General features: G+C 41.5%; 1 protein-coding gene across 1 annotated transcript; it reads left to right on the forward strand.

The window, feature by feature from the left end:
- Nucleotides 1–2245: 2245 nt before the first annotated feature.
- On the forward strand, nucleotides 2246–3190 carry or64a1 (odorant receptor, family 64, subfamily A, member 1). Its single transcript, XM_073818449.1, has one exon. The coding sequence runs from the start codon at nucleotides 2246–2248 to the stop codon at nucleotides 3188–3190; it is 945 nt and encodes a 314-aa protein (XP_073674550.1).
- Nucleotides 3191–17700: the final 14510 nt, after the last annotated feature.

Below are 17700 nucleotides of genomic sequence, written 5' to 3' on the forward strand. Positions count from 1 at the left end.
CACTACAATGCACAGCCTTCAGTGCTTACTATTGTTTTCAACTTGGCTTGTCCACCCTACATGAAGAATTCACTGACTTTCTGGCAGCATGCCATAGCAAAGATAACTGAGGTGGGTGGCAAGCCCCTTACAATATCTATCACCCAAATAATTATTATCCTGTGTTAAAAATGCCAAATATACTGATGCACAAGGGTGAAGATTTCGACATTCAGTGTTTTAAAAGTGACGATTTAAGTTCAATACATTTTAAATGTCAACAGTGTATATATATAATGTGGCAAGTTTTTTTTAATACCAGTGTCATATGATTCACAGTTCCATGCATACGCAGTAAAAGTTGACTTTGAATGAAGTGTTATAAAACCAGGGCAAGAGATGGACTTTCAGGCCCTTGCCGTATACTCTGCTTATGATAAATAAGTAGTTTGTGATCCCCAAGAATGTTTAAAAAGTTCCAATTAGTACTGTGTATTAGTGTAGTACTGCGTTTGGTAAAAATGGGTTTGTGATTAAAAAAAAAAAAAAGTACGCATATAAAGTTACAATTAATGAAATGTGTACTGTTGGAAAAAGGTTGTTTTTGATATTTAATGTTTAAAACATTTTTTTAGAAAATGTAGAATGCAGTAGAAAAAATTACTTAATGGGATGTATTGATTATGAAAAAAATAATATTAAGCTTAATATTCTTGATATTTACAATTTTATGAAATGTTTTAAAAAGTTAGAAATAGTATAAACAATTGTTTTTTGAAAAAAGAATTGCTCAATATTTGCATCCTGTTAAGACACATTGAGGTAGAGCTTATTTTGTGATAAAATGTTAGGGTATAATCAATTAATGAAATGTGTACTGTTGGAAAAAAAATGTTTTGCTTTATAAGAACAGAGTATAAATTTTTTTTTTTTTAGTAAAATTTTGCAATATGTATCCTGTTATGACATTGTGATAGAGCTTAAAACATTCATCCTGTGAAAAATGTGAGAATGTAATGTTTTGAATGTTTAATAAATGTGATAAACAGCATCCTGGCCTTTTTAATGTGTTGTATGTAGTACAGATTTGCCACCATAAGGTACAAAAGGCTTGTCACTGGGGCAGTACCCTTAAAAAAGACTAATTTGTACCTTTTTTAAAAGTACATTATGGTACCATAGCACTAAATGGTACAATTTAGTCAGCAAAGGTACATATTTGCCTTTGTAAGGTACATACTGCAAGGGTACAGATATGTACCCATGTGAAAGGGTACAACGGGTGTACCCTTGAGGGTACTGCCCCAGTGACAAGCCTTTGTACCCCTGAAGGTACAAATTTTGCACATTTTTTCTGACAGTGTAGACGCAATGTAATGAAGAGAGATTCAAACTTTAATGATTACAAAGTGTATATTTATATTGAGCACCCTCACTAATTTAAGAAGCACCCTCAGTAATTTGATTCTGGAGCTGGGGCTGACAATGTAACCAAAATCCCCAACACCCCATTTGTGACCATTTCTAAATACCAAATACTATTATTAATAGTAATACTAAAACAGTATGTATGAAATAATACTATATAATAATAATACTACTACTACTACTACTACTACTACTACTACTAATAATAATAATAATAATAATAACAATAAAATAATAACAATAATAAAAAATAAATAAAAAAAACAGCCATTTTAAAAGTTGCATAATAATTGAGTCAACACTACAAAGGCAGTGGTGAGCCTGGCATTTTTTCATTGCATTTTATTTTTATTGGGTTCTGTTGCTGAGTGATAAGTTCATATCATATACTTTGTCAAGCTATACCTAACTACAATCAGTCTGCAATATTGTGTAGTTCAAAGTAATCTGCACAATTTCCCTCTCTGCTTTGTTACAAAATGCATTGCTTTTTCAAGTTATCATGGTTGTGCTTTTTGAACCAAAGCCAGTTTTTATCACATAAATACCAACTGCCATGCTGTAAAAGATAAAGATTTTATTGTAGTTGATCAACTTAATGAACAGAAACAAAATAATGTGACCAATTCCCATGTCAGTCCCAGATGGTGTCAGCTCATTATATAATCCGCTCACAGCAAATGAATCAGTTGCCTCAGATCAATGCCGACAGTCGACTATTTATCTCTGAACAAGGCACATCAAATTACTTGGATGCTTTACTCTTGATCTAATGGACAATAACTGAATCCAAATATTTATTTGAAGTGGCACTTTCATTGTCTTTTTTGATCACCAAATGGAAAATGGAACCATGCCTTCGTATTTTTATTTCACTCTGTTCAAGGATTTTGTTCACATGAGATATCTTATCCTAATATTCACAATTACAGTTTATTTAGCAATTATATTATTTAATGCTGTCATTTTGTTTGTGGTTTTTAAAGAGAGATCTCTTCATGAACCAATGTACATACTAATATCTTGTTTGTCTGTCAATGATCTTTGTGGATCAGCTGGTTTCTTTCCTAGATTAATGGTTGATCTCCTTTTTGATACAAATACAATTTCTAGGCCAGCGTGTTTTGTTCAGATTTATATCATTTATACTTATGCAATGTCTGAATATACAATATTAACTCTGATGGCATATGACAGATATGTTGCCATATGCAACCCTTTAAAATATCATAAAATTATGACCTCAAAAGCAACAGCACTGTACATGGCAATAGCATCACTTTATGCTTTGTTATCTATGGGTCTTGTTATTTTGTTCTCAGCTAGGTTGCCTTTATGTGGGACTGACATAGCACGACTGTACTGTTCCAACTGGTCTGTGGTTCGACTGTCTTGTGGAACTTCCACTTTGAGTAACAACATAATTGGATTTTTTGTCACAGCAACAACAGTTTTTCTCCCTGCCTTCTTCATTTTCTATACTTATGTCAGAATTTTGATCATTTGTCAAAAAAGCTCCAAAGAATTTAGGGGCAAAGCATTGCAAACATGTCTTCCTCACATTATGAGCTTTGTTAACTACTCTATAGCATCATTTTGTGATATTGCTTTAAGTAGGTATGATTCAGACAAACTAAAGATTGTGGCTATAATTTTTTCAGTGGAGTTTCTGGTTATCCCTCCTGTTCTCAATCCCCTTATTTATGGCTTAAATTTACCTGAAATTCGCAAAAATATTGTTTGCCTGTTTCAGCGATCAAAAGTTGGCCATTTTCCACAATAAGTACTTAAAAGAGAACAAGACATTACATGTTTATGTTTATTATAAAACTTTCTAGAAGTTTCAGAAATTATTTGTTTAGTCCTAAATGATGATGCACAAACACTATACTTCTGATGTCTTTATAAAATAATCGACGGCTTGATGTTTTGTAACAATTTCAATTTTTTACATATATGTATCAAAATATGTATGTCATATTTCCTTATTGTAACTTGTTACTTAAATATTTAGCTGACATGTGGTATGTGCTAGTTCTTTACTGTTTAAATCTTTTTTTTCTTATACTTTTAAAATCTTATGTTTAATTTAATATAACGTGTATTAAGGACACTGTAAAATAATGTGTTACCAAATATTTCAGTTGAATCCTAGTCAGTGTTAATTTACAGGACAGCATGTAAATGACAGTGATAGTTCTGGAAGTGTGAAAATGTATTGTCCAAAAGTCAGGGGGTAATATTTGTAAATAGAATAACAAAATAAAGCCATTTTTGACACACTATAACTTGCCTGAATAATACTAGTGATTCCCAATTAAGCTACACTCTAAAAAATTGCACTCTGAAATAACAGTAATCTACTGGCAGCTGTGGTTGCCAGCATTATACACCGTGTTCCAAATTATTATGCAAATGATATCTTTCTCTGGTTTTCATAATTAGTCAATGCAAATGACAGTCAGTATAATTTTTAAGTCATCAACCGTTAGGGTATAATTCAAATTTTATTGAACAAACCTCCTAATGATAACAGTATTTATTTCAAAAATAAAAAACTGAAAATGCACTGTTCCACATTATTATGCACAACAGAGTTAAAACATTGTATAGGTTGTAAAGAACTGAAAATGGGCATTTGCTGAATTTGCAGCATTAGGTGGTCATATTTACTGAAATCTAAATCTATTTCAATCAAAAACAACCTAACTGGGCAAGTTACATCTTACCATAGGACCCCTTCTTTGATATCGCTATCACAATTCTTGCATCCATTGAATTTGTGAGTTTTTGGAGAGTTTCTGATTGAATTTGTTTGCAGGATGCCAGAATAGCCTCCCAGAGCTGCTGTTTTGATGTGAACTGCCTCCCACCCTCATAGATCTTTTGCTTGAGGATGCTCCAAAGGTTCTCAATCTGGTTGAGGTCAGGGGAGGATGGTGGCCACACCATGAGTTTCTCATCTTTTATGCAGATAGCAGCCAATGACACAGAGGTATTATTTGCAGCATGAGATGGTGCATTGTCATGCATGAAGATGATTTTGCTACGGAAGGCACAGTTCTTCTTTTTGTACCATGAAAGAAAGTGGTAAGTCAAAAACTCGACATACTTTGCCGAGGTCATTTTAATACCTTTAGGGATCCTAAAGGGGCCAACCAGCTCTCTCCCTAAGATTCCGGCCAAAAACGCCACCTCCTTGTTGTGGTCGCAGCCTTGTTGGGACATGTTCCATCCACTACTCCATCTATCTGGACCATCCAAAGATGCACAACACTCATCAGTAAACAAGACTGTTTGAAAGTGAGTCTTCATGTATGTCTGGGCCCACTGCAACCGTTTCTGCTTGTGAGCATTAGTTAGGAGTGGCCGAATAGTAGGTTTATGCACAACTGCAAGCCTCTGGAGGATCCTACACCTTGATGTTCGCGGGACTCAAGAGGCACCAGCAGCTTCAAAAACCTGTTTGCTACTTTGTAATGACATTTTAGTAGCTGCTCTCTTAATCTGATGAATTTGTCTGGCAGAAACCTTCCTCATTCTGCCTTTACCTGCACGAACCTGTCTGTGCTCTGAATCAGCCTCAAATCTCTTCACAGTACAATGACCACGCTTACGTTTTCATGAAATATCTAATGTTTTCATACCTTGTCCAAAGCATTGCACTATTTGACGCTTTTCGGCAGCAGAGAGACCTTTTTCTTTCCCATAATTGCTTGAAACCTGTGGCCTGCTTAATAATGTGGAACATCCTTCTTAAGTACTTTTCCTTTAATTGGGCTCATTTGGCAAACTATTTATCACAGGTGTCTGAGATTCATTTCAGTGATCCAAAGAGCCATGAGACACAATACCATCCATGAGTTTAATTGAAAAACAAAAAACTGTGTGTTTATGACACTTACATACAATTTGCATAATAATTTGGAACGCGGTGTACTGTTATTTTATAGCTCTCTACCGTTAATTTACAGCTCTTCATTTTTACAGTATGTTACCTTTATTATACTATGTGGTAACTCATTTTATTTTGGAAACCAATTGCTTCAAACCATTTGAGTTTAAAAAAACAACTATTGTTTATATGGTGTTAGTACAGTGAACTTATTTAATTTGAGTCCACTAAGAAGAACTATTTCTTAATATAAACCCACAAACACTTAAAGTGTAATAAAGAAGCAATCGACTTTTACTCAAATCTTTATAGATTGTCATTAACTAACAAAAGCACAAATTTGTGTAATAAAGTGCTTAGTAAAGAGATTGTCACTATATCAGCAATTCCACAATTACTGTCTTTAAATAAAGCAGCAAAACATCAGTGCTTGCGGCTCATCATTGCCTGGAGCATGTCATGTATCTGGTCTGTCTTCTCATCATGAACTCTTGCACACACATTCTGGACTGCAATCCCCATAAGCCACTGCACCAATCACTGCACATAGCTGCTCCTTGTTTCCCACTGAACTGATTGCTGCACACACCTGTTTCACATTTACCCACATGCATTTAAGCCACAGACACACACACTTCCTTGCGAAGTCTTATCGTTCCATATGGTCGTAATTCTAAGCGTTTTTCTCTGTGTATGACTCTGGACTGTGTACCCCGTTGACGATTCCTGCTTCCTGCCATTGCGACCATTCCCTGTCTATCGAACTGTTTCCCGGATTACCTACGTTGTTCCTGTTTTCTGGTGATTATTCTGGCCTGTTGACGATTCAAATAAATGCTGCAAATGGATCCGCACGTCTCAGTCTGACTCCTTGTGACAGAGCACAAGCTCTACTCTCCAGCACAATGGTCACCCACAAAACTAAATTAAACTAACAGATCTCTCTTGTACAAAAACACACCAGTTAGGCACAATTAAATATTTACTCTCTTTACCAGTTAATGACTTTGCATAATTGTTTTTCTATGAACATTCACTAATATTTTAGTGAAAATAACTTGATTTGCTTAGTAAATCTGACTGTTGTGTTTTACAGTATATTACTGTTTTTTCTTGAATTAACAGTAATCTACTGAGAAGCCCCTGTCTGCAGCCTGCAGATCGAGGCGGGGCTGAATCTGGGGCGGGGCTGCACGTGTCGCCCCGCCCACATGCCTTTTCATTGGTTGTAGGTAAATGAATAATGTCGAGATAACGTAACGTCTAGGTTACGAAGGTAACCCTCGTTCCCCGAAGGAGGGAACGGAGACGTTACATTGGGATCTCGCTTGAGAGACCGATCACCTCTGAGCCTTATTAAAAAGGCCAATTGAAAATTGGCGAGTGGACGTGCGCGCCGGCCACGCCCCCGTACATACGGGTATATAAGATGGCTGCGCGCACCACTCAGTCAGGCTTTTGCTGAAGAGCCGGGAGAGCACAGCGTCAGCGCGACGCCAGGGGCGTGGCAGGGGAATGTTACCCCTTCAGTCGAATCACTTCGACGTTACATTGGGAACTAGACCCATGGAAAAGGCCACGACCCTGATGTCGCGTTACGCACAACGCCACGTGCCGGCAGGTCTTCCCAGACGTGTCCGCAGGCGGTCATTGAACGTAACCTTCCCAACGCCCCGAGGCCCCCTTTTTATAAGGGGGCCTGCAGGGATGCCAGATGTACTGAAGCATGGGTTGGGGGGGCGTAGCACATGCAATTTGTGCATGTGGAAATGAGAATAATTCAATATATCCATAAGATTTCTTAGGGATACACGAGGAAAACAGCGGTCTCCTCCGCTGGAAAATATTGAAAAGTATAGCCACAACCTGCGGGGCGAAGGAGACCCAGGCAGGATCACAGCCAAGGACTACTCCGCATCTAGCCCTGACTGCGGGGCATGGAGGACCCAGGTTCGCCGGAGGGAACATTCTGGGAGATAGCGCACGGATCCACGTGGGAATGGCGCAGCAAGCCGACACCAGCCGTCCCCCCGCTCGCCTGAAGTCTTATGTTAAGACACGGGAGGATACGGCCTCTGCGCGGAGGTTGAAGAACCTAGCGAAGGTATAGGTGTCGCCCAGCCCGCAGCTCTACAGATATCTGCTAGTGAGGCGCCATGAGCCAACGCATAGGATGAAGCAGCACTCTTAATGGAGTGGGCATGAACACCTAAGGGGCATGGCTCTCCCAGATATAGATAAGAGAGGGAGAGGCATCCACCACCCAATGAGCCACCTCAGTATGGGGACAGCATTCCCTTTCTGCTGAACCCCAAGCAGATAAGCTGCTAGGTGCGTCTGAAGTGCCGAGCGATTTCATTTTCACATAGACACAACATCGCAAGGCTGGGTCTGCCTCCTCCAGGGCAGAGCTTGCAGGTTCACCACCTGACCGCGGAAAAGCGTGGTGGGGAACCTTGGGCACAATAGCCGGGCCGGGGTCTCAGGTAGTAACGTGAGAGTCGCCGGGCCCGAACTTCTTGACACACTTTGCTGGCAAGGGAAGCTTGTAGGTCTCCAACCCTCTTAATAGGAGCCAGGGCAGTCAGGAGCGCTGTCTTAATGACAGGACTCGACTGAGGCCCACTGAGCACCTCTGGGGAACCTTTGCTCGTTCAATGGGAGCCAGGGCAGTCAGGAGCGTTTTTCTCGCTCGACTGAGGCCCGAGGCTCCAAGGGAGCGCCCCGCGGCCTGAGAAGGCGACGGGGAAGCTTCCCTACAGAGAAAGTTTGTAGGTCTCCTTACCCTCTTGATGGAGGCCAGGGCAATCAGGAGCGCTGTCTAAATGACAGGAATTCTAGCTCGACTGAGGCCAGGGGCTCAAATGGAGCGCCCCGCGGCCCCGAAGGGCGACGGGGGGGTCCCAAGAGGGTATGAGGCGCGGTCTGGCACCTCTGAGGGACCTCACGACCAGTGGGTGCTTACCTATTTTGCTTCATCTACTGCATGTGATATGCGGCTAAGCGGCAGCATATATTCCGAGAGTCGAGGGGACAGCCTGCGCTCCAACTCTCCTGCAGGAAAGGAAGCACTACTGCAATCGTGTATCTCTGTGCCTCTCAGCGAGAGGAATGCCAGCGATAGACCTCATCTCAGTGCGTGAGCCAGCCTTTGCCAAGGGAGCCCAGTACCGAGTGATAGTTTGTATCACGGCCTGTGAAAGGCCGGAGAGATCTACGGTGTCAAGCCGTGCCCTTACAGGGAGGGACTGCCGCGAGGGAATGGTTACTAAGACCTAAGTCCGGGTGGGCCGTCCTTGCAGCGCAACCTCCAGACTTACTCCTCGTCCTCCCTGGACTCGCACAGAGTCTGCGCAAGGAGGCTCACTGGGGAAGGGCGTACTTGGGCCCCGGAGGTCAGCTATGTGCCAGAGTTACTCTGGCAATGGGAGGAATCGGGAGGGCGAGCGGATGTGGCTGGGCCTGCCGATATAACTCCAACTAGCTGCGTCACGGGGTGGAGTCGCCATTCTGCAGGTGGGTGGACTGCCGTGGGAACCGGGCGGCTGCACGGTTGAGTTTCCCTGCTTCAAATGAATGGCAAGTAGCAAAATCTGCCACGTTGGACTCCATGGGAGCAGATGGGAGGAGCTGTAAGCCTCTGTTGTACATGGCAACCCAACCCGTGGTAAGCCACGGGCTGACTTGTCGGCAATACTGCGGGAAAACGCCAGTCCGGAGAGAGCCGAGATGCCATGCCCATCATAGGACTCGATCGTGCTGCAGCGGTCTCACATGAAACAGCTTAACGGCAAGCGGCTAGAGCTGACATTTTGAGAGGACCGCTGTATAGTACCTGATTAGCTCAGGGACTACAGCACCAACTGCGCGCTCTTGGTAGCAAGGCGGGCCGTCTTGTGGACCGAGTCGGGCTCCCGACCGAGGAAAGGGATTCCCTCGGTTGGCCTGAAGGACCAGATGGCGGGGGTGCCGAGGCACCAGGTCCCTGTATTCGCACAACGGAACTCACGAGTGGGCTGGTAAGCACCAGTCGAAGAGTACCTGTCTGCCGAAGAGGGGACAGGGGAGCTCCCATGGCCTAAAGAAGGCAGGAAGGAGAGGGACTAGCCAAGTGGAAGCACCTCGCGCTGAGCGCTCGACCCCCGGGGCAGACCGCCGGAGGGGTGTGCGCCGGGGAAAGATCGAGACCCTGGAGACGGAAACATACTTGTATGTGCGTCGTCGTGAGCATATGTGCCGACAGCCTAAGAAGGGATCGGAACAGAGCTCCATCCAGGGCGGATGTTAACCCACCACTCTAACTGGACACGTGAAGTCAGGACTCTTATCAAACCCCGACCTCGTCCCGGCCGGAGAGACAGGCTGGATCGCGTCCTTCGCCAGTAGGAACGCGACCTCCGCAGGCAGAACAGAGGCACGCCTGTTTCCGAATAAAGAATGTAAGGGGTACCTGTGAGTCTGGGCGGACGCCTGGAGCCGGGCCGTACCGTCCGTATCAACCAGTGTAGTGGTATCAAGGGAACGTTGACCGGCGTGACCGTGGTGGGGCAGCCTGGGGAAAGACAGGGAAGGAGACAAAACCCAGAAGGATAAACGTCCTGGAGAAATGTCTAACTTGGACATCACCTGACCAAGGGGACACGCCGCGACCTAGTGGCCCGAAGGGCGAAGTCAGTGGCGGCGCGGAGTTCTTCAAGTACCCCCTGGTCAGGACCACTCTCGTGCAGGCCTTAAGGTGCCTGCACCTGGCACTTTTGCAGTGTTGCCATGGCCTGCAGGGCGGGGCAGCGTGTCGGGGGGCGCAGAAAAGGCCCAGCCGATGAGGGCGGAAGAAATTTCACATGCCCTAAAAGGGAGACGCGGAGGGCCCCACCAGGCGGCCGCGCCCGCGGGCAAAGGTGCACCGCGATGGCGCGCCCGACCTGGGGGACCGCCACGTACCCCTTGGCTGCCCCGCCATGGAGAGTGGCGAGGGGAGAGGAGCTGGAGTGCGCTTCAAATGAATAGGGCGCCATCGATTTTGTCAGCTCCTCATGCACATCCGGTCAGAACGGGACCGGGGGGGAGCGCGGCGCTGCCACCGGTGCCCCCCCCAGGAACCAGTCGTCCAGCCTAGAAGGATCGGCCGGAGGCCCCTGAGGAACCCTCAAACCGATCCACCCCGGCTGCCCGGAGAAGCATATCCGACAGTTCGACATCAACCTCCGGGGGGGCAGCGACCACGGGTGGGCGCCGCGCCGCGGGAAGAGATGTGTCACTGTCTGACTCTCCCTCTGATGCTGTGACAGACATCTCATCCTCTGCAGGAGCACCGAAGGAGACGCTCAGCCCGCCAGGCGGGGAAGCGTCTGTTGCGGAAACTCAACGGGACCGCGCTGAGATAGAGAGGTCCGCAGGGCTTTTTGAGCCGGCGGAACGCTGTCTATCGTAATTTGAATGTCCCCCCCGCGCCCCACCGCGGTGGCCGAAGAGCATAGGCGGCTCAACGGCTGACCACGGGAGGGAGGCGGGGGGAGCCAGCTCGCGAACGAGCGGCAGGACTTCAGCGTGGTCATGGTCATGCTTTCACTGCATGAACCATTCATGAGCACCACCCCAGCGTGCTCAAAGCCTAAACACGTGAGGCAGCGCTCATGTCCGTTCGCTGAGGAGAGGAAACTACCACATCCAGAAACGCACTGCCGAAAAGACATCCTGAAAAGAACGTCTAAAACGGCCGCTAGAAATTGCTCTTTTGTGATCCCGGTTTGCCCAGGGAGGCGCCGCGGGGCAATGCACTCGCCGGGGCTGCTCGCTGGAATGCAAAAAGGCTTTATATGGCCGTGAAAACGGCCGCCCGCGGGACCGCGCTGACGGCTGCCAAACAATGCTCTTTCTGTGAAACACTCTTTTAGTTATGGCAGCGCAGCAGCAGGAGGGAGCATGAACTCTGAAGAACTCTTCTCGGCTGTTTAGAGGCTCGACACATCGGCTCTGAAAGCAAAAGTCTGACTGAGTGGTGCGCGCAGCCATCTTATATACCCGTATGTACGGGGGCGTGGCCGGCGCGCACGTCGACTCGCCAATTTTCAATTGGCCTTTTTAATAAGGCTCAGAGGTGATCGGTCTCTCAAGCGAGATCCCAATGTAACGTCGAAGTGATTCGACTGAAGGGGTAACTCCCACAACTCATCTCATTGGTGGCAAAGTAATGACGTTGAAAACATTATGGAGTTAAGGGAAATGAAATAGCAGACAAAATAGCAAAGGAAGTTACTAAAAATAATCAAATTGATTTTACAGTTATTATTAGAGGAATAAAAATTATTATTAAAATAAATTAAAGAAACAATGGCAACAACAATGGGAAGAAAATAGGAAAGGACGATGGTTTCATAAGATTCAAAGGAGAGTGGGAGAAATAAGGTGTACAGGGAGGAATAGGCGAGAAGAGACAATAATATCAAGGCTTCGGTTTGGACACACGGGATTAAATGGAACATTACTGAAAATAGGTAAACATGGCACAGCGAAATGTGAATATTGCGGGCATGAAGAAACAGTGGAGCACGTCATATTAGAGTGCAGGAAATATGAAACCGAAAGAAGACAATTGACCTGATGCACGGAGTGTAATATGGAATGACCCATATAACCAAAAGATGGCAGCAGAGGATTATTTATTATGCAGCTGCCTTTTAAACTCCCTATATTTTTCAAGACGTCTTGCTTTTCGATTTATTATAAAATTACTAGTATAATAAATTGTATTACTTTTACCGTCCTTAAGTATATAGTATAGGAAGTGCAGAAAATCATTAAACTCACACACAAACAGCCTATAAGGGTGAATTATTTAAATCCTAATATATAGTTCACTACAAATACATTAAATAATTATGGTATAATAATTAAATAATTCACTCAATATGAATCGATAGGAATATTAAATATTTTATAAAATTTAATAACATCTTTTAAGTTTTATCTTGAACTCTAAAATCTATTGATCTATATATTAACCATACTTGTTCCCGCTGTAGTTTTGTTACTCTAAATTTAGTCTGAATCATTTAAGCTCTTTTTTGCCATCAGCTTGTCAGATGTTTGGTCCAGTTATTACTGTCAATCATAGCAATGACTCGTGCATATTTAGCCGAATTACTCTATTTTTTAAACTGCATTTGTCATTCTTGAAACGGTATACATGGACGTTTGGTCCTCTTAGACAAACAACACTTTTCTTCGATTGTGAGTGGATTATGTAGAGAAAACGAACAAAGTATGCTCATATTACGGCACAGTACAGTTGACCAGAAATGAATTAGCTGGCTTGACTAAACAAGGAAGTAATCCGATATGGTAAATTAATAGCGAAATTAGAAGAAATTAAAATATGTTTCAACTTAATAGATATACTTCGGGAAGGGTCAACAGATATATAGGGTGTTATTTCAATTTCTTAGAGAAATTTTGCCTATTTGAGCACAGAGGACCCAGACTGCTGTTTCGCATGTCACTATTAGATCGGGAGTGAGAATCAGAAATAACTGTGAGCATTATTATCTTAAGTAAATAACAGAGAAATTCATTTGTGTGTCGTCATAATTCATTCATGTGTCATAAATGTTTGTATTTATAAACAACTCTGTTTAACAACCCTTTTCTATTTATTAATTTAATAACATAAGGATAGTGGACACTCTTGCTGATAATTTTCCACATTTATGTATCTTATTAACAATTAAGACAATAATTAAAAAAAAGCTGTAAATAAACACCACTGGTTAACATTGCATAACATGCTTGTAAATGTATGTAACCTTGGACCACAAACCAGTCATAAGCGTACGTTTTAATTGAGATTTGTACACATCTGAAAGCTGAATAAATAAGCAAAGGATTCAGCGTTTATATAAAACGTATAATTCATAAGTATAGTTTCCAACTGTATAGTTTTTTTTTTTTTTCACTACCACGGTGGAGATCTGTGCTTACTTTAGTTGGGCTCTTGAACCTTGACATTTTACAGTTATTTATTTAGTTGTTGTAATTATGTGTGTTTGCAACATGCTTGTTATGGTGGAAAAAAAAAAAAAAAAAACGAAAGACAAGAAAAAAATCTGGAGTTGTTTATGGTTTGGTTATGACAGGTTTTATTCAGTCTTTTCTTTCATTGAATATTGATGCTAGATTTAAAAACAAAAACAAAAACTGAGCATCCAGTCATGAAAACACCACTCGTTTAAAAAAAAACAAAAAAAACTTTGATGTGGTTTAGATACACACATCAAGAATCACATATGAATCTCAACAATGGTGAGGTTTTGTGCTGATACCCAGCATGCATTGCAGCATGAAGCTTTCGAATTGTCACCATTGTTGAGATTCATGAGCTGATTCTTCATGTCTCCATTTGAGTACAAATGCTACAGTAGTTTTAAATATCTATTGAGTCATTTTTTTCTGATTGCCACATTACCAAAAAAAAAATTTCCTGCACAGCAAAATCCCCAGTGGTAATTTAACACTCTGAGTGTGGACACATATAGACACTGAAGCAATGTTGAAGTTAACAAGATAATTAGGTGATTAACAAAGTGATGATTGATCATTATTGAAGACACCTGATGTTAATAAGCAGAATCACTAAAGGAGAAAACTAACATTTTTAAGCAACCATTATAGTGGTCAGTGTTTGCATTAGTTGGGTTCTTGACCCTTAAATCTTCAATATTAGGTCTTGTTTGACTGCAATTACTGAGTTATAACAGCCAGACAAGCCAAGAACAAAAGTCATCAGGTGGCATTGACTGTGCTTGACATAATCATCATATAGTGACTTGAGTATTTGATGTAGAATTTCCTTACAGACTACAAGATACTGTGAACAAAAGAGCAATCAGTTTTGACATAATCAGACAGATGATGAAAAAAAGAGTTTATTTTAATTTAGACACACAGACATGAAGAATCAGCGTGAGAATCACAACAACGGTGACCATCAAAAAGCGTGTTGTAACCAATCAGAACTTATCCATGACTCCAATTGATGAATTATGCATTGCGGCATGAATAAATTATGAGAGTTCAGAGTTGATCCGTTTATCTGAATATGGCGTTTGTCACCATTGTTGAGATTCATGGGCTGGTTTTTGATGTCTATGTGTGCCGATGTGAAATGCTTTATTTTCTTTAAACATGTTGTAAAAACATCTTTCGCAAAAGTATAGGAAGTGTTGGATCTTCTGTGGCTTGTAAAGGTTATTACAATAAGCAAAAAACAAAACAAAAACTAAGTGATTAGACACCAGATGATTCACGTCAAACAATGAATAAGTTAAAACATAATCATCACCTGATGACATGAGCTTATGTCTCGCTGTTTTAACTCAAACACAGCAGCCAAACAAGCCCTAATATTGAAGATTTAAGGGTCAAGAGCCTAACTAATGCAAACACTGACCACTATAATGGTTGCTTAAAACTTTTGGCTTTCTCCTTTGGTGATTCTGCTTATTAACATCAGGTGTCTTCAATAATGATCAATCATCACTTTGTTAATCACCTAATTATCTCGTTAACTTCAACACTGCTTCAGTGTCTATATGTGTCCACACTCAGAGTGTTAAATTAACACTGTGGATTTTGTTGTGTGCTGTAACACACTTGGTGGAAAAACAAAAAAAACAAAAAACAACTATAGATCATGTTCTTGCTCAACTAAAAATAGCCAACATCAACTGACCAGCATTACTGTAACTAATGCATCATAAAAACCCAGTTACAGCAAAAATATCTATGTTTTATTATCAAGAGTCAGGAGCCCAATTAAATTAAAGCAAACACTGATCTCCACAATCGTCAAACAAAACAAAACATCATCATCTAAACATCTGTTCATTCTCAATAAGATCTTCTATAGACATCTGACAGAAATAAAATCTGTCCGGTTAGAAATGCGTGAAGTTGGTAAAGCTGTGTGTTGAGTTGTTTAAATTTTCAGTTGATTTCATCTAAGGCTGTGGCTGAAGTCAGTTATATAGTTCTTGTGTTTGTCTTGTTTCTCTGTCAATCAGTGATTCTGATCATTAACAGCTGCTGTTCGTCAGTGTCTGAAGTCACTCATTAGTTTTCATTATCTCTGTAAGTTGGACTATATTAGTAAACTCATGTAGGGAATAGGGAATGAGGGTCTAGAGTTTGATTTTAAACACAGTCTCTGAGTGTCGATTTTGAACGCTGTTAATTCACGATACATAGCAGCAGGCTACTTTTTCGAAATTGACAAATAATACCCAGAATGCACTGTTTTAATGGAAAACAGCATGTTACTGTCAAAATTTGGCCGTTTTTTTACAGCGATTTTTAACAGTGTAGTCAGGCCGAACAGGGTGATGAGGTCATAGCCAGGACTTTTGCAGGTTCTAACAGAAAGACTCGGGAGAATTTATACTATACCGATTACATTTATGTAGAAGCTCAGCAAGCAATCCGGTTCTTTGGCGTAGGCCCCGTTCGTAACTCGCATTCCGAGGGTACGGAAACAGCGAGTCCCGCCTGAAGACGAAGGCGGGGGCGCCGCTAACCCCCCGCGGAGTCAGGAAAGGGGCCAAATGGTGATGGTGAGGATTGAGGAAGACAATCTGAAGTCTTCGTGAAGAAGGGGATAGCCTGATTGATGGATGTGGTAATAGAGGAATGACCCAGCTTGGTAGAATAGAGGAGTTGGAGGAGAGATTCCATCTTGGTGGAGGTGGGGAGGATGGAGGTGCTGGAGCAACAGCATCTGCGAACTCAGACATGGTAAGCGCTACCCTTTAAAGCTACAGTAATGATATGATTGGAAGATGAGGAGGTAATTAGTGACGCAAACGATTGAGTCTTCCTGCCAGAACTTGCACTAGCTTCATTTCCTTTTGTTTCTTTGTTTGCTTTGATAGCTCAATGCAAGCAAATTTACTAATCCTAACTCAAAACTAAGCACATGTTGTTAATTAATATTTCTCATTATTTTATTGTATACTTACACTGTGAGCATGCTTTAAAATAAAGTGTAACCAAATATTTATTTGTTCCAAATGTGTGTATTATACATATACATGCAATATGGATATGCAAAAGAGTATAAATGCAGGGTTTACTCTGATTCAAGTGGGTAGTCCACAAGGCATTGACCAATATGAAAAATCTTAAAGACAAAGACTTAGATCATTTTCTTTATAGTAGAGCTATAGTATAGTGGTCTTTAGTATTACTTTTCCTAAAGAGCTACAGTTTTTAGGGAACACATTTTTTATTATTATTTTTTTTTTAATGTAAAATTTTTGCATTTCAAATTTGTATTTAAAGAAAACTGATAATAATAATAATAATAATAATAACAACAATAATAAATATAATAATAGTAATAATAATAAAGCATTATACACAATGGTTCCCATATCCATGTCAGTGGCATCATCTATATAATGATACAATATTGTTCATCTAAATCATCAGTCATAAGCCTAATCTGGGACATGTCTTTTGACCTTATGACCAGAGGGACTTAACTGTGGTTACAATTGCTAATTAAACCTGAAGGGCCATTTATCTTAGCCCACCGGGAGATGTTGTGGTCAACATGCTTTCCTGAAATGGTCAAGGGATCATATTAGGAGTAAAAACAAGTTAATGTTGTTGTGTTAATTACATGTTTTGAGTTACATCATTTGGTGGTGCACTAAAAAGATTTGCTACCATATCAATTAATGCTGTTTAACCTAAATATTCAATGATGCCTGTAGCAAATTCACTAAATAACTACATAAATGCATACATAGATACATACATACTTACGAATAATGTAGTTATTAAGAAGTTTTATTCAAACCAGGAATAAATTATCTCTGTCTTTTTCATTTTTGCATTTCCTGGATTTAAAAAAAGGCCCCTACTTGAGTCGATGGGGATGGAATGAAAAGATACAGGACTCAGTTTTCTAACATGTTCGGTCCGTGAAAATGGTTGCACACTCAGACAAAACCTGATGAAAGTGTCTGTTGCCGTGCAGTGTGAATTAGTAAATAATAAAGTTTTTGAGATGGTACTATGCAAGTGATGAGTAGTGCCTGGTTCCCTTCAAACATGATGCTTGGAATTGAGGTTCATAACACAAGACAATATTGTTTCTCATAGTCTGACAATCCTTTAGGTGCCTTTATGCAAATTCCAAGTGTGTTTTCATGTGCTTTCACTGAGGAGAGAATTGAGTCCATAAAGCCCAGACAAGTGAAATGTTGCAGTGATGTTTGTCCTTCTGTAAGTTTCTCCTATCTACATATATGATCAGGAACTCCACTAGAGTGACCATCAGATTCTTGGTCACCACTCTAGCCAAGGTCCTTCTTCATCAATTGCTCAATTTGGCCAAGAGG

The sequence above is a fragment of the Garra rufa genome, chromosome 14 (assembly GCF_049309525.1).
Source record: "Garra rufa chromosome 14, GarRuf1.0, whole genome shotgun sequence".
NCBI classification, from domain to species: Eukaryota; Metazoa; Chordata; class Actinopteri; order Cypriniformes; family Cyprinidae; genus Garra; species Garra rufa.